Source organism: Cygnus olor, chromosome 1 (genome assembly GCF_009769625.2).
Source record: "Cygnus olor isolate bCygOlo1 chromosome 1, bCygOlo1.pri.v2, whole genome shotgun sequence".
NCBI classification, from domain to species: Eukaryota; Metazoa; Chordata; class Aves; order Anseriformes; family Anatidae; genus Cygnus; species Cygnus olor.
The window spans coordinates 148,213,955-148,239,736 of NC_049169.1; the positions used below are offsets into that span (position 1 = coordinate 148,213,955).

The 25,782-nt window shown below is 39.2% G+C and overlaps 2 protein-coding genes across 12 annotated transcripts; one reads left to right on the plus strand and one right to left on the minus strand.

Moving 5' to 3' along the window:
- Positions 1 to 10,915: 10,915 nt before the first annotated feature.
- On the minus strand, positions 10,916 to 19,077 carry ABHD13 (abhydrolase domain containing 13). 7 transcript variants are annotated; one of them, XR_005814738.1, is made up of 4 exons: positions 18,942 to 19,053; positions 17,215 to 17,250; positions 15,535 to 15,660; positions 10,916 to 12,251 (listed from the first exon to the last, which is right to left on the minus strand). XR_005814738.1 is itself a non-coding variant. In XM_040537495.1 (4 exons), the coding sequence occupies exon 4, from the start codon at positions 12,214 to 12,216 to the stop codon at positions 11,203 to 11,205; it is 1,014 nt and encodes a 337-aa protein (XP_040393429.1). In that variant the 5' UTR covers positions 12,217 to 12,251; positions 15,535 to 15,660; positions 17,215 to 17,250; positions 18,881 to 19,018; the 3' UTR covers positions 10,916 to 11,202. The 7 variants fall into 7 exon arrangements, 6 of the variants coding, with proteins under 6 accessions (XP_040393429.1, XP_040393440.1, XP_040393411.1 ...); XM_040537495.1 differs by having other exon boundaries at positions 18,881 to 19,018; XM_040537506.1 differs by lacking the exon at positions 18,942 to 19,053 and adding an exon at positions 18,709 to 18,788.
- On the plus strand, positions 19,013 to 23,206 carry LIG4 (DNA ligase 4). 5 transcript variants are annotated; one of them, XM_040537410.1, is made up of 2 exons: positions 19,013 to 19,290; positions 19,621 to 23,206. In XM_040537410.1, the coding sequence occupies exons 1-2, from the start codon at positions 19,092 to 19,094 to the stop codon at positions 22,365 to 22,367; spliced, it is 2,946 nt and encodes a 981-aa protein (XP_040393344.1). In that variant the 5' UTR covers positions 19,013 to 19,091; the 3' UTR covers positions 22,368 to 23,206. The 5 variants fall into 5 exon arrangements, with proteins under 5 accessions (XP_040393344.1, XP_040393380.1, XP_040393361.1 ...); XM_040537446.1 differs by having other exon boundaries at positions 19,085 to 19,294; positions 19,613 to 23,206; XM_040537427.1 differs by having other exon boundaries at positions 19,153 to 19,290; positions 19,613 to 23,206.
- Positions 23,207 to 25,782: the final 2,576 nt, after the last annotated feature.

The window sequence follows — 25,782 nt, forward strand, 5'->3', positions numbered from 1 at the left end:
TTTTGGCAATGAATACTTTCTCATGAACTGCTTGCTCAACCTGCCTTCCTCCTTTCACTTTCAGCTATTTATTTTTGTGGCAACTTGCTTTTACCATTTCCCATTATCTTTAAATTTAGGCACAACTGGTTCCGCTGGTATTTAGAGCCTTATCTAGAAGTGCAGAAACAATGTAAGGTTTCCTGGCAGTGTATCATCCAGTGCCATTTAAAAGAGATAAACATATAGCAAAGTGTGTGCCCGTAGGTATATGCATATATAATATATGTATACAACGTATATATATTTTATATATACATATGCATATATATCCAAAGTGACTATATGCCTGCAGAGTGGGTAACCTATTTAAATATCAAACGTTGTTGTTTCCTAAACACAAGAGTGTAGAGTATTCTCAGGTATGAGTAAAAAATTATTGGTCTCTCAAGTGTATGAAGTGGCAGAGTCTGCAGTTCAATTCGTCATATGAACTTGGCAAGGGATGACTTTTTATCAAACCCATTTGATAATTACGACTTCTCCGTAGAATTCAAGGACCTGGGTTGCTGCACAAGAGGACCCACAGAAGAGGGGGGAGCAAACCCAGAAAGGAGGGGAAAACTAGAGGATGGGAAAGGAGAAGAGAGGGAAAAGAAAAACAGGGGGAAAGAAGAACAGAGGGCTAGAGAAAGAAAATAACATTTAGAGAATTTCAAAAAGGAAACTTTAAACATACATGCTTAAGTTTTTCAGGTGAATCCTTGTATCTGTCCTAAGCTCATCTCTCTTTAAGTTGTTACTAATCCTTTAATCTTAAAAGCCACATTAGAAACTCCTTTCTTCTAACCAAATATCCAAAACAACAGCTTTTTTTTTATCCAAAACAAAAGCTTTTTGTATTGTCTTCCCACACGAAAATAACATTTTATTCCTTTTGTTAAGAGTTTCAGTGATCTGGACCAGATGAAAAAAAAAAAAAAAGATAAAAGCATCACAACTAGGACTAAAATCAACAGGTCAAGCCCCCACTGAAAAATGAAAACTTTTACTGCATAAGTAAACTTATCTTTGCATGAGAGAGAGCTTTTAAAGGTCTGTCCAAATTACCATAGCGGCATGTGAGTTGCATGCTCATGGCAACACCTGTCAGAGTAGTTCGAACAAGCTGATACTATTGGGAAGGAGAAGGAAGGAACAGAGAGAGAGCAAACAATTCTGTTGCCTCTTCCACATTTATTTCTTAAGACTATGAGAAATTGGGTCATTAAAAGTTTTATCATCTTTCATTGCAATTCAAGGCACTCTTTTCATTACTTTGCCACCTCTAACAACTATCCAATATCCTGCATGGACAAATCATTCTTTTCCTAAAAGCAGAGAAAAAAAATATAGCATGTATTTAACACATGCTATTTAATATCGTGTATTTAACACATGGATCTAGAAGGCACCTGCATACTACATGAAAAGTGATACAGAAACCAGTATATGGTGGAATAAGAGCAGAATACCATACTCTTTCTGCATCTATTTTCAAGGTTAAGTTAAGGTGTAAATGGGATTGTGTTTGAAGGAAATTTAAGATGCATTAAAGTATTTTTTTGGAACACGATAAGCAGTTATTAGTACTAAACAGAGGTGTCTTGAAGTATCACCAGTCATCAGAACATTATCATTCTAGTACTGTGATAAAAAAATAAAATAATATGACAGCTGGAAAAGAAGTGCTATATACGAAAATGAAGAAAGAATGAAAGTTAGAACTAGCTATCCAGGAATACTGAGAAACAATTGGCCAATGAGGTCTCTGTGGTCATTATCATATAAAAAAAAAAAGCTGACATATATAATTAGCATCACTCCAGTTACTTCTACAGAAAATACGTTGTTCCCAGCCCCCACACCTTCTTTAAATGGGGTCTGTATATGACCTGACAAAATAATTGTGGTGACACAGAGGACTTCTGTAAGACATCTGGCTTTGACTTGTTTATCATTCTGACAAATGAGAACTTCAAAGGAGAGAGGAGGAAAATCAGAACAACCCACACATGGCAAATTGTTAAGTTCAACAGGTGTTTCTATTCAAGTATCAAAGGGATTGGTCTGGTTTCAACCTCATGTTGTTCTAGTTTCATAAGCATTAAGTGATTCGAAAGAAAATGTAATTTGGACAAATTTTGCAACAACAGAAACACAGTGGGAAAATAAATAATGACAGTGAGAGATCAGTCATGGGAAAACAAAAACAAAACAACAACCAACCAAACAAAAAAAAACCATTAAGTGCTAGAAATATATTTGTACGATTACATTTTATCACAATCAAGTGAAGTTTCCATAAATTAGACTACTAATCAGATTAAAGTAACATGTAAGAGAGCTGACGATTAAAAACAAAAACAACAAACAAACATGCTAGTTTCAAAGCCTAGTACGTGGATTTGGTGTGAAGGTGGTGCCTAGATGCTTGACGCTGTGCCTTGTCAGAATATAAGTTCCCTGTTATTCCTCTTGCCAGCAGAGTGACAAAACAGCCCTTAGCCTGCTTAAAGCAATGTCAGTAAGGTTAATACAGGCGCGGTTTCTTCTGCACTTTAAACTAATGTATGACTACAGAGGACTAAGGAGTGCTCAGGTTAGGCCTTCCATTACGAGACGCAAGAGGGTGTTGACTCCCACTGAACAAGAGCTCTTGGTTGAAACAGAAGCATAGCATTTGCAGATAATATACTGGGGCAAAATACTGTGCTAAAGTAAAAGGCATTGGTAATCATGCTTTAACTTTGAGAGGGCTGGTGAAGATGGTTCTGAACAAAAACCCAGAATGACTATATGGGGTATAAAGAACTCATAATGAATAATGTATTCGGTTTGTGGTTAGCACCCTGTTTCTAGTGCCTGTCTTTCCTGAAAACTCTTCTGCAAAAGTTTGTGCCATATTAACTCGTTTGGCTCAGGATACATACACTATGCTACATATGCATGCAGTAAAACCTTAGGGCAACAGCGACCACCTCAAGCTCAGTTCAAAGCAGCTTTTTCCAAACTATTCCTAGAAAATAAAATGCCGCTACATTAAACTGCAGAAGTGTAGTCTAGGCCATCTAACACTAGAAGCAAGTAGAAGTAAATCTTTATGATAGTTATTCTGAAAAATATGGTCTATCCTGCATGGATGGTACAGCTGATCTACGTGCACAGAGTAAATCCAACCATTTAGTGCCACCTTATCTGGATAGCGAGCTATGTTAAGTTAAACACTCAGGTTGACTGGGATAGGGAACCTTCTTAATCTTACCAAGGAAAATTATTAAGAAATGGGTTGGCTGATCTAAGAATTTACTTAACTCAGACTTCTACTTTTGGGAAAAAGAGTATGAGCTAGGTAAAAGTCAAACTAAGAAGAATAGAAAAACAGAAAACAAACAAACAAACAAGCAAGCAAACAAAACCCACCACCACTGGAGACTATTAATGGTGAGAATGGTGCACTAGGGGAAATGGTGGATTCTTGAATAAAATCAAGACTGATTAGTCTTCTAAGATATTACAGCTGAAACAAACCCTGTAATTTCTGCTAGCAGATAAATTCTTTCATTTCCATTACGCAGAATATCTGATTAAACGAAAAGATGGGCCCTGATAACCTGCAAATGTATAAAACTTCATCACTACATCTGTGGGGAACCGAAGCAGAGATAGTAAGCAATCACACAGGAAATTTGTGGTTGAATCAGAAAATGAACCCTTGATTTCCTGAAATCCAGCCCAGTGCTTTAACCACAAAAGCATCATCTTTGAGGGGGAGGAAAATCTGATAATGAAGTTTATTGTACAAAAGAGAAGCAGATGATTTGAATAAGAAGACTTGGATAAAACACGGCTTACTGAAGAAATGTAAAAGTTTACTTAAAACAAAAGTTCTGTTTTTAAAACAGAGGTTGCAGCATCTTGCAGATGCTGCAACACAGAAATTCAGGCAAAAGTCCAACTTCACATGCTTCTGAAGTGGCCACAAAATGGAACTGGTCCCTGTGGTTACTGCAAAAAGAAAGAAGCCATCGTAGCTTATCGTACTACGCAACAACGCACAGAGCAGATAGAGGAGTTCAGAGCAAGCAAGGCTTCCATACTGAATACATTTCAAGTCTTTTCCGATGACGGACAAGTTGGACAAACTCTTTTGGAGGAGGTCAGAATAAATCCTGTATGACAGTTTTCTGCTATTACAGATAACTGCATTCACAGCATTCATAGCCTTCTGAAGCAGTGCACATTCCCTTCAGGACACTTAAAGTTTCCTTCAGCCATTAGCCAGGACTACGTAGCAGCAAAGCCAGGGAAGTTACTGCCTCATATATGCATCCAAAATCACTCAGTCTGTGGATTCTGTGTACTGTGGCTAGGTATTTACATCCTATTATCTTAAAGCTTAGGAAACTAGTGAATGCAGTGCAAGCAGCAGATGTGTTATATGAACAGTTTAAATCTTGTTTGATATATTAACTTGTTAAAAGAAAAAGAAGTCACATGAGATTTTTCTGAAACAAGAGTGATCTTCTTTTCTCTTTGCCTTCTAACTCAAAATTGCCTAGGACAATGCAAGTGTCTGTATGCCTTTTAGATACGCCATGCTTGATTTATGTCTCACCTAAGATTTTATTTTTCTACACATCTAGACAATTTAAGTCCAAATCTGGCATGCATACTACACAAAGTAAACGTACAGCTGCCTTGCAGCCATCATTACTATTTACATAGATATTACAGTGCTTTCAAAGAGGTTAGCAAATGGAACAAGAAGGAAAACCAATTCTTATGTGTGTCTCTCAAAGTATGCAGGAGAACCAACAAGAAATATAATAAAATATATATACCAAAAAAAGATAACACGAGATTTATATATTACAGCACCTTAAAGCCAGCCTCCTCCCTCCACCCCCCTCCCACAATGTTATAGTAGTTCCTTCTTACTGCAGAGTGGAAAAGGAGCTCTCACTTGTCTTACAGCCTCACTGGTTTGGCTATCCAGCAACACGGAGTATTTCTCCACCTCTTCGACACTATGCAACTTGATAGATTTTACACAGATGGGCTTAAAATGCATTTGTATGGCAGCAAAATAAACAAGGAGCCATAGCCTTTCATGTGGGAGTGGCTGCTCTTCTACTGCTGAAGTTTGTGGACCTTTAACAGAGGGTACAGGGTGGGGATCCAAATCATTTTCAAATCATAGATGCAGCTATGGAGAAATAATGCTATTTGCTACACTGTTCCTGACTTCTCAAGGGCAGAAAGGGAACGGTACTCTGACTGACCTTTACTTTGCATTTTTGTAAATAATTACCCCACACCAGACGTAAGCATAATGCAGAACAGCTGTAGAACTTCCTTTCTTTCTATCTTCAAGCAGCAAAATCTGCTCCCTAGCTGCTTGTCAAAACTAGCAGCAACATCTCTCTGGAACTTGGAAAATGAATACAGTTAGGTTTTATGCCAGCAACTATACCCTTGCGCTACAGCATTATTCAGCTCACTGCTGAAGACTAATAAAGATGTATTTGTCAGTAGATGGGTGAAACCAAGCTCTGTAATGCATTAAAAACATGCCTGCCCTTATGCTGCATTATTTTTCAGAGAAAGGAAATTTGCTGTTCAAGACAGAGGAGAGTTATTCTGTACCCACTCAAGCTGAAGCATAACAAATTAATCACATTAATGTTTTCAGCACAATTCCAGAAATATTCAGTTTATCTTCCTTATCTACTTACAGAGAGAGAACTCTGTAAAAAGTCAAAAGTTAAGAACCTGAAAAGGGTCCAAAGGATTTAAAGTTCAGGCGTATTTAATATCTTAGGAGCAAATCATTTTCATTTAGCCAATGGTTCAGTATTTTCCCAAGATCTTACCTATGATCTTTTCCAGGGATAGCAGGCCTGCTGCCTTTGGTTTAGGTTTCATTTCTAGCATTTGTTTAGATGCTCATACGCATTTACAGATTTTTACTGTGATTTAGGCAGTCCTCGCAATTCAAATGCTGTACTTCCGTCAATATGGGCCTACACATAATATACTACGCAAATGAATATAGCATCACATGGAACTTTATGAGGCGTTCAGCCCACAGTGTATGTTGCTTTTCATAGACCAGCTGCTTTACAATTTTCATGTAAGAAAAAGCAAATGCAAGACTTGACTTGTATTCTTCAGAGTAGTACTGCTCAAGTACGGTTTAGTGACATTGTTCACAAGACACCAAACTGCTTTTAATTCAGGAAGGCTATTATTCACATGAAGTAGCCAAATCCACCAGTAGAGTTGCTACTCTAGTTTTGTCTCCTTTTTAAGAATTAGAAATATCTTGATTTTACTCAAAATCAATAGATATTTTGAATGAAGCTTCAAGAGATCATCCCACTCCTCTACCTCCTATGTATTAGTCTGAAATTGAACTAGAAGCCTTTCAGTAAACCAGGAGAGGACACATTTTGCAGCTTCAGAAAAAGCAGCAGTAAGTCCTTATTTTCCAGGTATTTCACATTAACAATGTGGGATAGCAGCAGAGGTGATATAAGATTAATCGCACATTTCTCTTTAAGGAAGCAGAAATTACCTCAGTCTGAGTATTCCACTGCAGCTATGTGCATTAACTGTAAGCCTGCTAAAGGACCAGTAGCACATTTAGAAATATTTCCTAAGCCACTTGTTCCGACCACCTCTCAGTGCCCCAGACAAAAGTTTTAAAATGCAAAAGGTGATAGAAAGTGATGGAGAGCTACTGAGCATCAGTTTTACTTACCAACGCCTGGTGAAATCAAGGATGTATGACAAAGCTTAGAGATGGATAGCTCTAATTCAGCTTTTTCCCCTGTTGTAATAGCTTTCCACAAATGCCACCTCTAACAATGCAGATGTCTATTCCATGTGCTCTGGTTTGTTTTGTAAGTGACTGAAAATGATATCCTGAGGCTGACAAGATACCATGCATACAAAAATACCCCTGTACTCATACCGAAGACATACCACAAACTAGAACAAGACATTAACAGCACTTTTAATGTATCAATTTATTGCATATGTCAGTACATAAAAATAGAAAAGTGTGTTTTTTTGTAAAATTAATTTTATTGTAAAAACCAGACTAGAATGGGAATGTAAAACTTTGCCACAATTAGCACATATACAGTTAACATTTATGCTTTGTCTACAAAACTTAAGAATACTTTAAAAGACATTTTTCCTTTAACTATACACTAAAGAAAAACCAAATAGAAAGCTTGCATCATTTATTCAACGAGTGTTTCTGAATTCAAAATATGTTATTTAGAACTTGAATATATACTTTCTCTATCTACACTCTTGTGGATTCTACTCTAAATTATACAAGCAGGATGGTATTGTAAATTATTCTTAATTTACAGTGGATTAGATTAGTGGATCCAGAGTGGTCTGGATACACCAGGCTGATCCACTACATGCAGGAGGCACTGATTTTGTATTTGGCAGGAGTGCCCTTAGCAAAATCACCTGTCATTAACAAAAATAAAAATATACTTCTCAAGAATTAAATTATGAAATACAAATGGAGGTATGCCAGCATCGTTTTGCTAATAGGAGACCATACCTTGGAATCTCAATTCAGCCTTGCATTCTTCACTATGAACTTCCAACGTGACACAAGTGATTAGCTAAGACTCGCTGATATGCATATTCTACATAAATAGTTAATCCATTTGCCCTTCAACTGAGAGATTGTCCATAGCTGACCAAATGCATTTGTGCTATATTTCTAATTTTACCTGAGAAATGGACATGAGGGCAGTTGTTTCAGTTAACCTTTTTTTTTTTTTTCATCTGAAAACAGTTTATCACTCTATGTTTCACAGTTCAGAAGCAAACACTGGGAATGTAAACTTGGGTCAGTAAGAAGCCTCAACTATTTCCACTAATTAAAACCACGCATACAAGGTCTCATAGTAGATGATTCCTCACAAGGACTCTACAGCTACAGCTGTTCTAGTTCAACTCCTGACCCTTCCCTCCAACTTTTTTAAAAAAAATAAAAATCCTAAGCAAGTTCCTCTTATAAAAGAGACAATTCCTTTAAAGAGTATATTCAAGCCAAGAGGCTTTCTTACAAACCTGTAAAAATATGTCAACTTCCTCTTCCTGAACTAGAAACGTATGTATACATAGGACAAACACTTAGGAAACATCTATACACAAATGGAGAACTGGTATGGGAGAATATATACAGCATTAATGCAAAAGTATCATAATGTTTTTGGCAATTTAAAGCTGTTACTACTGATTCTTGTAACGAACTGTCTGAAAATGGCTTTCAGAAGCAAACCATAGGTTGCCGTCACAGACCACAAAACAAAAACAAGTCTTGTCAGCAACAAGCTTCTTCCCCCCTCTCCCTCCTTTAGATCATATTTACAGCATTGGAAAATTTGCATAATTATTTCCTTCCTATTTTCTTTCAGTAGATTCCACAGCCAACACAATGAAAAAATAGAACAGGCATTCAACCACAAGCGTGTGTCCAACGTATTAAGGGAGAAGCAAAAACGTGCTTATGTGGAAGCTGGAAGAAACCACATTAAGTATGCATATATGATGAGAGCATACCTGATACTTCATAAAACCAGGCATTTTAGGTCCTGCAGACACTATAGTGAAAAGATATGGCTTGATAATCAAAAGTAATGTTTAGATACAGTGCACTATGAACAGCTCCTGATTTCCATAATCCAAGGCCATACATTTGACATTGACTTAACTGTGGACCCAAATGTGAATACTTTATTTGTACAGAAGTGCCACATAATACAGAAGGTTGGAAGGGTACTGGCAGTGATTTTGTGTGATGTTTTTGAACCTATTTGATTAGTGTGGAGCAGGGTAAAAAGTCCTCTGTTATTTTGGAAATCCACATTTTATGAAAGACACAATGGTGTTTAATGGCAAATTATGACAACTTCTGAAACAACTATTTGTCTGCATGCAGCCTCCAACAAGTAATTACTTTTGGCTTTGTTAACTTGTTTTCAGAAAAAGCAGTGCTTGCCCTCCATCTTCCTTTTCTCTCCTTTATCCCTCCACCTGAATTCTAAAGCAACATGAAACAGCTGAAACAATGGATCAGAGATGATGGAAGAACTTAGTATTGTTTTAGGATACATCATAGAAAGGAAATGCTATGTCTATTAACAACTTCTTGCTATATAGACACCTCTCCACAGCCTTCCCAATCCAAACTACACCAAGACCTTGTCCCCCCTCCCTCCATTGTCACCACTGAACATCAGAAATGGTTTCACTAGATTCAAAACTATGCTCTGTCTACCATGGTTTAAGTCTACAGGCCCAAAAGTGTTTTTTTCTCCTATACCTTTTTCAATCGTTTGTAAAGAAATCTTAGTAATAGGATGATGAAAGATACTTACCAGAGATAGCAGCAACTTCTGGTATGTATGTGTTTATTAAAAAAAAAAAAAAAGAAAAGAAAAAGATCACATTTAAGTTTTTGTAGTAAAAGATGTATCACCCTACTTTCAACTCTGACAATACATAAGTGAAAGTAAACCTGTAAATTGGAGGTGTAACTATTAAAGCACCAGTTCAGGAAAATAGTTTTATTCAACAAGAGAACTTAAGCACAAGCTTAAAATACCACTGTCCATAAGGAAACAGATTTTAAGTGTGTGCTGAGATACTTTTCTGAATCAGGGCATCATGGCAAAAAAAAAATAAAATTAAAAATTTAATCTGAAGGGGAATTGTACAGATTTTGTGGAAGATTTTCCACAGTTCCTTCCCATAAAATATTTTGAAGAGGCAAATTATCAGCTGCAGCAGATAAGCAATTAATCCTGTAGAAGAGATTTACACAACACACCCCAATAAACTGAACTAATACCATATAACTTTGATATAACTACCCAGAATTAGGGACACTTTGAAGCCAAAAAAAACCACATTCAGTCACAATCAAGCTCTCAATTTAAGTATTGCTGGTTTGAAATGGTGAGACCTTCAAAAGTCTCAGTACAAGAAAACTCAGTCCTACTGCTAATGCATAGGCTACCTTCACTGTAAAAGATTTGTAAGCAGATGGATAGAAGTATGAAAGTAAATGTTCTCTCTCAGATTATCTAAACTTAGGTCTGCTAAATATTATCCTCATTGTAACAGCTGTGTACGTTACTGTCTAATCATGTGATCATTGGTAATTATTTGATTTATTTATACCTCCGAAAGAAACAAAGGGCACAGACTTATAACTAAACCAGCCTAAACCCAAACACAAATGGAATACTTTTACCTTGCGTGATACTTCTATCACACACACCATCCTGCCTGGGAAATCTCACCTCAAGTGCACAGGCCAACAACAGCAATAAATAGTTTGACTGTAAGTTAATGATGTGAGCTTGGGGTGGACAAGAGCTTTAAAAGTTAAATTAAACTGCCTGTTTTTTTTAAGGGCTACTTCTATTTTCTGTGAAGAAATTGTCTGGGCAAAATCCACCAGCCATAATGTTTAGGCACATACGACTTTATGGGCAACACTAAAATGCAAACAGTAAAATGAAAACAGGGAAAGTGTCTTTTCCTCTTCAGTTGCAGTTTGAACTATATATGTATGCATAACCATTAAAAAAAGTAATAACTAAGGATAGTATACCTGTAAGTATACTCTACCATTAATGTTATTTTATATTATTTAGCACATTAAAGACTTCCCATCTTGCATAATATAAAGTTTCAAGGAATAAAACACTATCTCATGCATGGCACACTTTAAATAAACTCTAAGAGAAACAACAAATCATTGTGCTAACCATGATTGTCCAAAAGCTCACACATACAGCATTGAAGCCTCCCACTGTTCTAAACTAATATGTTCTGTACTACTCTTGTAGCAAGTTTTTTTTTTTTCTTTTAATAGCATCTGTTGTACATATCAAACAAATGGATTATATGGACATATCAAAAAAGTATGAGAAAGACAAAATGGTTCATTTACAATGCTGCAAATGTAAAAGTTATCTGGAACATCTTAATAAAGCATCAGACCTTTCCAACTTTAATTTCACTCTTTAGGCAAGTACAGACATGACACACATGTAAAAATTGACATTCTTTCACCACTTTTCACAAACCAAGGTACAGTGCAGGTACTCCCCCGACCCCAAAGAAGAATATCAGTTATATTATTGTTACATTAGATGACGTTTTCGCCATTTCTTCAGGGGAGTGACTCTTTATTACTTCTTTGATGAACTGTTCAAGTGCAGTGAAATATCCCTGGCACTGCCAAGTGTCATTATGAGTTCCATCAGGAAAAATTGCCAATCTCTTAGTCCGAGCTGGGGATAATTCATAAAGTTGCTTCATCATGACTGGTGGAATTAACTGGTCAGACAACCCAGAGATGAAGAGTGAAGGCATTCTGCACTGAGAGATTTTTCTGTAGGACAGAAATTTATTTTTGTAGCACCATAAGGGAAGGTATCTCATTGGAAAGAAAGAAAATAAAGTGCTGGCCATGTGTGGGATGCTAAGAAAGGTGTTCTCGACCATGATGGCGGAAATCCTATGGGAATTTTCAGAAGCTAAATGAACAGCTACTGCTCCCCCCAGGGAACGGCCAAAGAGAAAAATTTTTGTTTTATCAAGATCGGACCGAGTCATCACATAGTCTAACACAGCCTCAGAATCTAAGTACAAACCTTCTTCACTTGCTTCTCCTTCACTTTTTCCGTACCCTCTATAATCAACAAGGATTAAGTTTACTTTCAGGTTCACCAGCATTAACAAAGCATTTGGCAACCTGTGGCCAATGTTGCCTGCATTGCCATGAAAGTAAATGATGGTTGGAGAATATGCTGCATTGTCCCCTGTGTATCTCAGCAGAATAAGATTGAGAAGAACTCCATCTTTGGTTTTGATGAAGATATTTTCATGTGGTATACCAGTAGGCATGGGAACATAAAGACGTGATGAAGAGGGCTGTTCAGGAAAGTAAAGCAGCACATCCTGGAATTTATATAATATACCTGCTATTGACACAAATATCAGTATGAGTAGTATAATGCCTCCATACAAGTGAAAAGTTACTATCAAAGGTAAAAGAGAAATACGGCAGAGACCCCAAGACCAGGAAGCCAAAGCTAGTAGCCATCTTTCAACAAAGGTCCAAAGCACCCATGACTTTTCCATTGTAGTAATCAGTGATCTTTTACTCCAAGTAAATCCTGTAAAAAAAAAAAAAAAAAGACGTATAAATATGGGAGAAAAAATGAAGTCATTTTATTACATAAAAGTCAACATTACACAAAAGCATAAGCGTCAAACTTGGAGTGAAACTCCTTTGGATTTTTGGAAAACATTCAGTTCTGTAAAACAGGTAGAAAAGCAAACAAAGACAAGGCCTTAAAACTTTCCAAAATCACATTTGCGTTGTTTCAAATGGGCAATATCCAACAGTGGCTCCAAAAATTGGTTTAGTGTAACCATGAAGTGTTTTCCATCAGTCATCCCTACTGACCAAGACAGCAAACATACAGATGAGTTTGTCCAAGCTTCTCGTAAGTAAATCTAGAATTCAGAGAGCACAAACAAAAGTAGCTCTTCTTTCTAAGCTGCTACTGATTAAGGCCAAGAGGAACATTCAATAAGCCTATGCACTTCACTCTGCAACCAGTCAAGGCTAACAATGCACACAGGGTCAGCTATCATTTAGTAGCTGTGTTTCAGAATCTCAATTAACTGTGATTATAGAGCAACACGTAAACCAATCAGAAGAGACACCACTACAGCAAGACCCCACACTGTACTTAAATTTATAACAGAAGTTTTGCTATATTTTGATTAGTTCTGACTTATAAGTTTTACGCTAACAGATCAGTAAGCTGAATGACAGAACTGTCATCACACTACTACTACCTGCATTATTCTCTGATCAGTGAAAGCATAACTGCTATGTAGTCTGAAACTGAAGAGCCTTATGACAAACATGTACACCATTAAATAAGGAGAGTGGTGCTCAATGATAACAGATTAAATCTTCTCTGTGGATCAAGATATAAACAGCCACCTCTGTAGTCACAGCCTTTGCACTCTCCAAATATGTCAAGTAAGCAAAAATACCAAGAAAAACTGCAATCTCTGCTTTACACTATTACAAATATATAAGTAAATCTGTTACACCTTAAGACTCATATATTCACCAAATGCAATGTGAAATTAAGTTTTTATACAGTCTATCTATTCCAAATATAGAACCATTGAAATATAAAGTAGTTTAGGGATTAATTATCCCAAGTTTTTTTTTTTTATATGAAGAATTCATGTTCAATATCCAAATCCAAGCGTGCACAAATGTTGTCGGTATAGAAATTTAATTCTTGTGATCCATTTAGGACAGACATGAAGTAGGTATTTCAATTTCCAACATAATTCCCTAATGAAGTAGACTAACATTTCCCGCACTGAAGACAAACAATGCTAACATTGATAACCACACAGTAAAAACACTTCTCTTACCCCCTCTATGCAATTTTGATTACTTTGGTACAAGATGAAGTCTCAAAAACTCATTCTCAACAAGCAGTTCACAAAAGAGAAATAAACCCATCATTAAAAATGACTGGTAAAAAAAATCTTACATGAGATGATTACAAGTCTTGCAGATGGCTATCCCACATACACTATGGATTGTATTTGGAGACATACTCAGATGGGTTTGTAAGCTGTGTTACTTTCCCTTGCACATAGCTTCCCATTTTCTAGGACAATACTACTGAGTATTATACAACTCTGAGATACTGCTGCTATGTGACTACTTCTGATATATGTGTATATATAAACGCTTTTCTACCAGAGTAGAAAAGCCAATGCATCCTACAACTAGAACTCAACCCAGCTCCATATTACCAAGGTGCTATTACATTTCATTCAACAAAATGACTACTACAGTACTGCAAATATGTAACAAAAGTAAAACTTAGGATTTCATAGATCAAACTCAATTCCTTTCTACCAAAACCCCAATCCAACAAATACTCAGGGTATTTCAGTCAGCTTTTAGAAGAAACATAGCTTGTGTTCAACATGTTAATTAGCCAGAAGTGTAAACTACACCACCACGCGTTTCATACTCAATGTATTTCAGTAAGGTTGACTACCCTGCACTAATGAACAACTGCTTGACTATTAAGGTTTTCTTCCCAGCTACGTGGAACTTCACTAGTTTCATCTGCTACCAGGCCTGAATCACGTCTATTTTACACCTTGCTGGGAGGCTTGTTAGCGAGAGAACAAAGATACAAGTTTCTTCCAGGTTCTTGCCTGCCTCCTTCCAATACCAATTAAAGGGTCACAAGCATGGAAAATTATGGTTTCTCAAACATGCACACAGACCTGGAAAAGACTAAGGGAACACAATTTTATTCTCAAGAAAGCTACAAACCATGCTTTCTGGGGAGTCCAGAGTAGCAAGCCTTCTAAACACACCTTCTCTGACCTGAATAGTAGAAGTTAATACAGAGTCAGACTTCCATTTAAAGCATATGTATATCCTTTCTGTACACAGAGTGATGATATTTGTGTTTTAGTTCAGTATGATTATCTTTCAAACACTTTATAGTATAACACCTTACGATGCAGGAATTCTGTATTGAATTATGAAGAGTGCATGCTATAATTCTCTTATCTCTACATTTCGTGACTAATTGGATGCCAGAAAGTGAGGGAAAGAGAATATATTTTGACTTCAGTATCTGAGCTGGTCAAACCAAGAAACAGTGGACCTGACATCTGGAAAAGCACATTTCTCTTTCTAGCCATGACTAGTTCTGTTCCTAGACTACATGAAGAAGTCCATAAGCCCTCCTTAAGATGTCCCAGCTATAGCAAGAAGCAGGTACCCTTTACGTCTTCTAAAATAAGACCTTTTAAAATCATTTTCTCTGTCACCTGCAAATACGACTAGTTAATATTGTTGAACAGCCAACTATTTAAAAGGATTATCTCAGTTTTATTGCCTTCTACTATTAGAAGTTTAGAAGTATCACAGCTCTACAGACAGATGGGCATGAAACATCATCCCTGTATTACAGATGGAGATACTGAAACCAAGGGAAGTCAGCAAGCTGGCCAATAGCAGGCCTTCTGTTTCAGCTGGAGAAACTAGGTTTCTCCATGAGTTTCCTTTTCTGATTTGCAAGATAAAGCATTAAGCCCTCAAAAAACACTCTTTCTTAAGGTAGATCCCCTTTTACAGGGCACATAGTAACAGTATTTTATTACTGCTGATTATTTAAACCAAGCTAGAGGCTGTGGCGGTGCACTCTCCCCTGTCCCCCTAACCTGACCTTTTACCCGTAAGCCGGCTCGGGAGATAACCGTCGGTGGCAGCCGTAATGAATGCGTCTGGGCTCAAGGTGGACTTGCAGGAGATAGATCCAAGAGCTAACGGAGCGTGCGCCAACCACGTATGGCTGGTTTACAAACATGGCTACTAGTCAGTTATCTTACCCCATAAACAGGGGAGAGTCCAGAGCCCGCTGAGCTTCCTGTACTGCGGCAGGCTGCATGCCAGGATCTTCCCCCTAAGCAGGGACACTTCTCAAGGTTACTCCTCGAGATCAAGAGATCCCTTACCTGCAACAGATACTCAGTAAATGACTAAGAGCTAGCTTGTTAAAACTTTGCAAGTAACTTGTTAAGCATGCTGAAACTTTGCAGGCTTAGCTAAGTGATAAAAAGGATTGATTGTGCATATAATCCTTTAGGCAGAAACCATTAAGTCTGGGATTGGGATAGGATCTGGTTGTATCTAGACTCTTTGGAGTTTGGACAGCAAAAGGGCCTCCATCCTGAACTTTGTGACTCACTGTCACAAGGCTCCCTGAAGCTTTTAGTCTGACCCTATCCTCTAAGCAGGAAATAATGAAGTGACCTCGTTTAACTTCACTAAATCACTATTTTCATCGATAAATATATTGCTGCTTCTCTCTTATGAGTGAAGTGCACAATCCCATTCATAGCAGAGGATATGAAAAAAGCATACGGAAAGTTTTTTTTTTTTTTTTTAATTTGGCATGTAAGTCAGTAAGTCAGCGTTTTTATCTGGTAGATGTTTTCACAGATAACTTTCATATTAATGGAAGTTTAAACATAAGCTGCTACTTGCTCTTAGCTACTGAAAAATATTTCCCAATACTTAACAGCAAGAAAGATTGAGTAACAAACTCATTACTTCTAGTTCAATGTTTATTAACCTCCAAATACGTAACCTACCTTCGGTTTATCTGGACTACATAAACCCTGGTCTTCTGCTCTCCCCTCACAGATGGTGCTTTCTTAGCCACAAGCATGATCAGAGGTATTTTGTCTAGCATCTAACTACTTCCCATTTCCTCCTATCCCTCTGGTAGAGCTATATTAGGGAGGCGAGCCTTTGTGAATGGCAGTAGTTCCTCCAAGTTTATTGATGATGCTTATAAATTTATGAGACAAGACAGAATTGAAATACAAAGCTCTATGGCAGAAATTTTAACACAGAAGAACAGCAGCTTGGTGGAAGTCAATGTTCAGAATTAACTGAAAGTAAGACTCAGCCAGAGTGCTGCTGTGCCTCAAACAACCCACCTTGTTCAAAGACCATTAATAACCAATTCTGTTTACAAAGCTATAGAACTGTGTTGCATCTCAAAGCAGAAGTGAAATTTGACAGTCTTGAGTCTCAATCTCATCCCACAGGGATAAACACATATATTGGTACACGCACACATCCTTGTACCTATCTCCACTGCTGAACCCACAGTCCAGGATCAGGATATATCACCACAGACGGACCCCTGTGTTCTGTCACGTGAGCTACACATCCCATACGTAACGCAACTTCTCAGAATATAAATCACTCGGGACAACAAAAATTCTGAGGAAAAAAAAAGTGTTCGTTATCTAGATGTTTTATTATCATTCTGCTGCACCCTAATGCTAATTCTAAATGCTTAATGTCATTATCAACTGAAGACCATAAGAACTTAAATTCAAACTTAGGTGCATGGGAACAATTATCCACTCATTTTGAACAGCAGTTGAAATCACTCTTGTATTTGCCACAGATCTGGTTGTATTTTTTGCCTTTGTCTACGTTTTTAACGTTAAAACTGTTAACTTCACACACTAATCACATTATAAAACATTTACCTTTGGATGTGATGATTTCCCGTGCTTCATTTCTGCCTGAAAGACAATTCCATTTGGGAACTTTGAGTAAAATTGCTTTTTCAATTAAACACACAATCACTGTTTGTCTTCAATTATTTTACAGAAGCTTAAGAAGTGCTAGCAGCCAGTACCCTTAGAAGTTATGCACCTGCTTTACTGATGAAGCCATGCATACCATATTCGAGCTCTTCCTGTCAAGCTCAGCTCTCGCTTGAAAGAGCTGATAAACTTGAAAATGCCAGCTGGTAATGAAGTTTGAGAACCATGCTGAAGTATCCTGGACTATACATATAATACATAATATAAAACATATATAGCACTTAATAATCAAGCTATATTAGATTTATGTTGCCTCCTTAGAGCTAACTTTTAGTCTGTGTATTTGCATGCTTAAAGTTACATCTAAGAAAAGCATTCAGATGCTTATGGCTGCTCCCTCTTTCAATAGCTTTGAAAAAGTTTTAGCAGTCACTGCAGCCCTTAGGATTTCATTATGGCTTTGAAACAAACGAATGTGCTAGCTTTAAGAATACAGAAAAAAAAACCTGGAGAGATTTGTGCACTCCACCTTCTCTAGACACAGCCAAGCTTTATACAAATTTTACATTTACTCATACATCAAAAGACTTCCTTAAGCAGCAAGAGTTCTCAGCTATCAAAAGTGACATTCGCAGGAGAAACTTGTCTTAAAGAAAACCTACAAGAAATTTAATGAAGACAGGAAAACTACACTTTCTTAGTACTAAAACCCTAGAATCATTTAGGAAAAGACCTCTAAGATCATCTGCTCCAACCTTTAACCCGGCACTGCCAAGCCCACCCACTGAGCACTACATCTACACATTTTTTGAAGACCTCCAGGGATAGTGACTCAAGCACTTCCCGGTGAAGCCTATTCCAATACTTCACAACCCTTTCAGTGAGGAAGTTCTTTCTGATATCCAACCTAAACCTCCCCCGGTGCAACTTAAGGCCAACTCCTCTCACCTTAACGACTGGTGCCTGAGACAAGAGACTGATCCCCACATCACTATAGTCTCCTTTTAGGTAATTGTTGATCTCACAGAAAAACTCTCATACAAAAGTTAAAGCAAAGTAGCTACCCCTAATTGAGTATCTACACCTACTGAAAAAGTAGAGCGTGCACAACCCAGTCTCGGAACCTCACGGGCTGCCTGTTGGAACTAGAAAGCCACCTCTCCTACCAGGCGCACTCCCACAGAGTGGTGCACACCCATAACTGAAAATGTAGCCCCCGTAACTCTCATCATGCTTCTCCCCCTCACACTACTGAGGATCCCCAACGATTCCCCCAAGCACATCTTCAGTTACCGGCGGCACCGCGTTAACGAGACAAACCCAGCAAGACCGAGGGCAGTTACCGTAGCAGCTCCCGAGCCGTTCAGCAAGCACGGCCCCCAACACCTCCCGTTGCAGTCCCAAAGCACCCAAAGGAGCTATCCCCGTTCTTACCCCAAGCAAACGCCCCGCTTCGTCTGGGCGGTGCTCACCCGGCACGAACCCGGCACGCCGCACCGGGGGCCGGCAGCTCCCGGCCCACAACCTCCCCCCCCTCTTCCCCGGGGGTTCCCCAGGCACCTCCCACCCCCTTTCGCAGCGCCCGCGGGCCGCCCACGGGACGCACCCGCCTCATCCTCCCGCGGCCGCCGCCGCAGCCCCGGGCGAGCGCGGCCCCCAGCTCCAACCTCCGCCGCTGCCCAGGCAGGAAGCCGCCCGCCGCCGCTTCCGCTTCCGGCTCAGGCTCTGCCGTCCCCGCTTCCGCTTCCTCCTCCCCTCACGGGGCCCTGCCGCCCCGGGCCCCGCCGCCGTCGCCCCCGCGGCAGCGCTCACTGCGCATGCGCGGCCGCCGCCGTCACCTCTCCCCCTTCCCCTCCCCTCCGCGTCGGACCGAACCACTGCGTGTGTGGGGAGGGGGGGGGGAACGCCCCGCAGACACCGCAGCCGCGCTCCTCCCCTTCCGGAGCAAAGGGGCGAGGGGCGGCCGCCGCGGCTGCGGGCTTCACCGGCGCTTCACCGGCGCTTCACCGGCTCCACGTAGGTCCGCTCCGGGGGCGGCGGGCCCTTTCCTTCTCCCCTCCCTATCCCCCCGCCCCTCCCCCCCCCCCCCCGGGCCGCCTTCCCGCGCTCCGCTGCAGGGGCCGTTGCGTTGCCCTGGCAACGGCACTCGGGGGGGGGGGGGAGGGAGGGAGGGACGGGGGGAGGGAGGGAGGGCGTCAAGGCAAGGGGGCCGTTGCATTGTACTTAGGAACCGCAGAAACCCGGTGAATCCTCACTAAAAACACGCAGACGTTTTGTATATTTATACATATATATATATATATATATAAGTATTTTATATACTTTGTTCCCGTTTTAGCGAGGAAGGGTCTTGGATGGCTTCCCCGCCCGCCCCGCAGCCGTCTCCTCGCAGGACGGTCGCCTCGCACGTGCCCTTTGCGGATCTGTGCGCCACCCTGGAGCGGATGCAGGCCTGCAAGTCCCGGCCGGAGAAAACCAAGTATTTCAAGGACTTCCTGGACTCGTGGAGAAAGTTCCACCACGCTCTTCACCAGAAGGAGAAGGATGTCACCGATTCATTTTATCCGGCGATGCGACTCATTCTCCCGCAGTTGGAGAGGGAAAGGATGGCGTATGGGATTAAGGAAACCATGCTCGCGAAGCTGTACATTGAGCTGCTCAATTTGCCAAAAGATGGGAAAGACGCCGCGAAGCTTTTAAACTACAGGACACCTGCCGGTTCGCGTGGAGATGCTGGAGACTTTGCCATGATTGCATACTTTGTGTTAAAACCTAGGAGCCCCAAACGAGGCAGGCTGACAGTGGAACAGGTCAACGAACTGTTAGATGCCATAGCTAACAACAATGCTGCTAGAAACAAGGGGCTGTTAAAGAAAAGCCTTCTTCAGTTAATTACCCAGAGCACAGCGCTTGAGCAAAAGTGGCTCATCCGGATGATTATAAAGGATCTAAAACTGGGCGTTAGTCAACAAACTATATTTTCCATTTTTCATCCCGATGCTGTTGAATTACACAATGTCACGACTGATTTGGAAAAAGTTTGTAGACAACTGCACGATCCCACTGTCTCACTTAGTGATGTTTCTATCATGTTATTTTCTGCCTTTAAGCCAATGCTTGCTGCTATTGCCGATGTCCAGCAAATTGAGAAACAAATGAGTAACCAGACATTCTACATAGAAACTAAACTGGATGGTGAACGTATACAGATGCACAAAGATGGCGATGTGTATAAATATTTTTCCAGAAATGGGTTTGACTATACTCAGCAATTTGGCGCTTCCCCCCTTGATGGCTCACTAACGCCATTTATTCATAAGGTATTTAAAGACAACATACAAAATTGCATTCTTGATGGTGAAATGATGGCTTACAATCCTGAGACACAAACCTTCATGCAAAAAGGAAACAAATTTGACATAAAACGAATGGTGGAGGACTCTGATCTGCAGACCTGCTTCTGTGTGTTTGATGTGCTGATGGTTAACGATCAGAAGTTGGGTCATGAAGCGCTGAGCAAAAGGTACGAGATCTTAAGCAATGTATTTACCCCAGTAACTGGCAGGATACATGTCGTACATAAAAAAACTGCCAGAACGAGAAAAGAAGTAATTGATGCTTTAAATGAAGCGATCGATAACAGAGAGGAAGGGATTATGGTCAAGGATCCCATGTCCACCTACAAGCCTGACAAACGTGGGGAAGGCTGGTTAAAAATCAAGCCGGAATATGTTAATGGGCTGATGGACGAGCTTGACCTTCTGATCGTTGGTGGTTACTGGGGAAAGGGCTTACGTGGTGGAATGATGTCTCATTTTCTGTGTGCGATTGCAGAGACTCCAGCTCCAAATGAAAAACCTACTGTTTTCCACTCTATTTGTCGCATTGGCTCTGGCTACACTATGAAGGAGCTGTATGATCTGGGTTTGAAACTGGCTAAACACTGGAAGCCCTACCATAGGAGGGACCCTCCCTGTAATATTTTGTGTGGCATTGAAAAACCTGAAGTGTACATTGAACCTTGTAACTCCGTCATTGTTCAGGTCAAGGCAGCTGAGATTGTTAACAGCGATATGTACAAAACTGACTGTACCTTGAGATTTCCCCGAATTGAGAAGATAAGAGAGGACAAAGAATGGTATGAATGCATGACTTTGGACATGCTCTCAGATCTCAGAAGTAGAGCAGAGGGGAAGCTGGCGTCCAAGCACCTTCATATTGATGAATACGATGAGCCGCAAGAGAAGAAAAGGAAAACTGTATTGAAGGTGAAGAAGGTAATCGGAATAGCCGAGCAATTTAAAGCTCCTGATCTTTCTAATGTAAACAAGGTTTCAAATGTGTTTGAAGACGTAGAGTTTTGTGTTATGACAGGCACAGGAAAACACTCCAAATCTGAACTGGAAAGCCGAATAGCCGAATGTGGTGGCAGCGTGGTACAGAACCCTGGACCAGACACTTACTGTGTCATTGCGGGAGCTGAGAACGTCAGAGTGAAAAACATCATTGCTTCCAACAAATATGATGTGGTGAAGGCAGAGTGGCTTCTGCAGTGTTTTCAGTCCAAAATGCTTGTACCTTGGCAGCCAGCCGTTATGATTCACATGTCCCCTGACACTAGAGAACATTTTGCTCGTGAGTATGATTGCTATGGAGACAGCTACACAGCAGATACAGATGTTGCACAACTCAAGGAAGTATTCTCAAGAATGAAGGATAATAAGATGATGCCCTTGGACGTGATTGCTGAGTTAGAAGAACGTTACTCATGGAACAGCTGTCAACTCAGTATATTCAGAGGAAACACTATTTATGTGGACTGTTACGCTATTGTTAATGAACCCAGAACCAAAATCCACGGAACAAGACTATCAATTAGAGCTTTGGAGCTCCGTTTTTATGGTGCAAAAGTAGTCTCTTGCCTTGAAGAAGGTGTCTCCCATGTCATTATAGGAGAAGATCATTCCCGGGTAGAAGAGATGAAAGCACTCAGGAGAACATTTGGGAAAAAATTTAAAATTGTATCTGAGCTGTGGGTAACAGAGTCAGTGAAGGAAGGAGTCCCAAAGAATGAAAATCAGTACTTGATTTAAAGTAGTTTTTAATCTTGGAGCAAAAGCATTCTTGTTGACTTGATTGGACTTGGGTATAATGTGTTTCCCTAATTTTTCTGTGTGTTTTCATGTCTTATTAAACCTGTGGTTAAACAATGATTGTATTTTTTGAAATTAGAGGAAGATTTGTTATACTGTTGTGGAAGCAAGAGGATGCTAAGCTGTGCTGGAGGGGGAATAAGAAGCCACAAGATAAATAATGTAAGCCTTTTACTTCACATACAGGTCTCAGAGGAGATCTAATTTCTTCTAAGAGAATTCCTAACTATTGATAGTGTTGTTCTTCGTGGTTCAGAATGGAGCCAATGGTTCAGTATTTTATGGAAATTCTACTGTTTAATATGTTTATTTATTGATTTGCAATCACTTTCATGTTTTTGTAAAAGTGATATTGTGTATATTCCGTATGCTACATAATTCAGTAATTTATAAACCTTCTTTGTAGTGTTTTAATTTGTTTACACTGTTTTTAGTGTTAAGCTCCATGTAGCCTCAGTAGCACTTTGGTTTTAGGACATTGCATTGATCTCGTGTTTCTTTTTATAAGTAAATGTACAGTGAAACCTAAACTTCATATTGAGGTGCTAATGAACTAATACTTACTAATATAGCTAAACTACAAATCGTTTACTTAACTGTAATGATGTCCTTACTCATTACAGTTGCAGTTAAACTGTCAAGCATTAGAGTGAGGCTTTTAATGTTGTTTACCTTTCAAAAATTAGTTCTGTAAGCTATTTCAGTAATGAGATGAATTTCCAAATATCTAGTTCTATATATATATATATATATTAAATTATTAAAGAAATATATTTTTCAAGTCTGCTTGGTATGCTTTGTGTTTTTGTTGTTGTGGTGGTGATTTTTTTTTTTTAGTGAGAACTAACTCTTGAAAAGCATGAAACAGTTTCTGATTTTACACCTAGATAACTTTGCATTAAATTTGCATAGGGAGAGAGGTTCAGGCCTCAGTGCTTGTTACGCAAGGTATCAAACAGAGCTGGTTTTGAGCTGATCCCACAGAACCAGTTTCTGTCTGAGCTATTTGTTCAATGCTTTTTGTGGTTGCGTTCATTTAAAAATCGCTGTAAAAAGAATTGGGAAATGTTAGGCTATTTGAGAGGGAGTTTATTCTTATCTCTTATAGTTAGTGTAAGCATTTGGAGGTCCCTTATTCAAAATATTCTAAGCAGGTAAAAAGTAATGAAGGAGGTGTGCAGAGAATTTCAGGCATGATGTCTAAGGAGTAATAGAAGACAAGATTTGTAGGTAGTTATATGAGCTGATGTAGACTAGTAAAGGGCTTCAGTAACAAAAAAGTCTATCTATTCTGATAGGTGTATATGTATATATACATTTTTTTAAAAGCATATAAAGCTAGCCATATTATTAGGTAATCAACACACATCAAAAACAGCGTTCAACAAAAAGGAAAAGCTGGAACGAAAATGCTGAAACATTTGCCTGATGTTTGAACTTTCAGAGGACCTCCTCTGATTACAGAGCATTGTACTCATGTACTTTTTATTGCAGCAAATACTCCCGTTTTCTTAATAACATTTATATGTCTAAAAATGGGGATTTTGTAGGTGAAGGTTTCTTGGCTTATTTACATTTTGTGTAAAGCTGTTTTTTATTTTTTTTTTAAATAGCCACTTGTTTTGAAAGCAAACCTTCTAATTTACACTGTAATATGAAATTTATTTTAAGATTATGTTTGTGTAGGAGTTTGAGAAAGAATAGTGAGTTAAGAGAAAAAAGGACTGTAAACCTTGCAGTTTCAGGGAAAAGTTTGGTATAGTTCCTATTCTCTGCAACTTTATAAAAATGCTGTCAGTGAAGGAGAAAGGAGAAGAGAGCAACTTTCAGGACCTGCTGGAGCAGAACATCTGGTATGTACCTGTCCTGTCTGCAGCAGCATGTTGGTGAATGATGGTCTGATTTCAGTGAGCAGTTGCCGAGGCACTTCTGCACAGGCCACAACTTTACAATCCCTGGGAGAAGGTTCCACCGTTCTCTTAGTTTATAAAGCAGTTCAATAAAACAGACTCATATCTAACTTTTTTTTTCCTACTTTCCAATACATATAACTGTGTAGTGCATTTTTGTAGCAAAAGCTTGCTGGCAGCTTGCATGCAGTATCAAATCTTGCCAGGGGCTCTGGGAGGATTTTTTTTTCCCCTTCATATGATTTATCTGCCTCAACAGTGGAAACAGAGCATGTATTGACCATACAGTGCTGGTGAAATCTCAGCTGTGCTCGTACTTCAGAATATGTTCCTCAGTTTCACATCCATGACATAAAAATGATTGCCAATGTTGTAGACAGGGATTATGCCAGGTATAAAGCTGTTATTGCTGTTTTGTATACTTTTACCATGCAAATGTAAGTAAGCATGGCTGTTGCAAGGCAATATAGAATTGCTCCCCCCTCACACATGAGCTCTTGCACCGTTACAGGAAAAAGTAAGAAGCCAAAATCTTAAGTAAGTGACATTCATAAGGCATTAGAATATGGCACTGGCAACACCTATTTATTCCTTGGATAACTTACTGAATTATTCTAATTCCATGAATACGTGGAATGTATCTGGCTTGTTAAGCAAACCACTAGTGTTTGAATAAGCTAAAACCAAAAAATACGAAGAAAATTTTTTCTCTTTTCTGGAGGGGAGGGGCAGGCTGTTTTCTGTGTATAATTTGTGCACCAATGGCAGAGTGAGAAAGCCTTGACTGGTTGTTAGATGTTTATACATCAGCACAGCTTTTCTCAGTCCTCTTACTTCATTTCACATTTCATCTGTTTGTGCCTGTACACTGAAAATAACTAATTGACATTCCTGCCATTTTAAGGGGCTTAAGAAATATAATTCTTGCATCTGCAGATAAATTTTAGAATATAGTCTTGCAAAATACCATACTATTAACTGTTTAGTAATCTGCTGAAGACCTGAAAGTTTCAAATAACACTGAAATTAACTGTGTGCATACAATAGATTACAAGCTGCAGACTGTTGAAGATGTGTTATCTTAGTAATTTCACATTTGAAATGCTGGAAGCAGTAACACTGGAGAAGCTCAACTGCATGGATGAAAAAAATAAACAACTTCCCTCTCTTTGTGCTACAGCTGGGCTGTAGTATTGCAGCAGCTTTGGATCTGTTTACGCAACTCTAAGTGTAGTAAATATCAGAACCAAATTCCTCCATTTCCCTCCTGCCCTTAGGAAGGTAAATTGCTGGAGAAAGAAAAGGTAGGAAGCCATGGTGAATAAACACAAGATACTATTTTCATATATGCTTTGCTTTATACTTAGTGCATGAAGTGATCACTAGCTAGTTAAATGAATACTTTAAGTAGGCAGGCAGCTATAAAGAGTGTTTTGCATAAAACA

Excerpts from the sequence above, each read along its gene's own strand:
- ABHD13 (XM_040537477.1), bottom strand. The coding sequence starts at position 12,216 with ATGGAAAAGTCATGGGTGCTTTGGACCTTTGTTGAAAGATGGCTACTA.
- LIG4 (XM_040537446.1), top strand. The coding sequence starts at position 19,092 with ATGCGCGGCCGCCGCCGTCACCTCTCCCCCTTCCCCTCCCCTCCGCGT. Across the intron at positions 19,295-19,612 it reads GCTTCACCGGCTCCACGTAG|CGAGGAAGGGTCTTGGATGG; the intron begins GTCCGCTCCGGG and ends TTCCCGTTTTAG.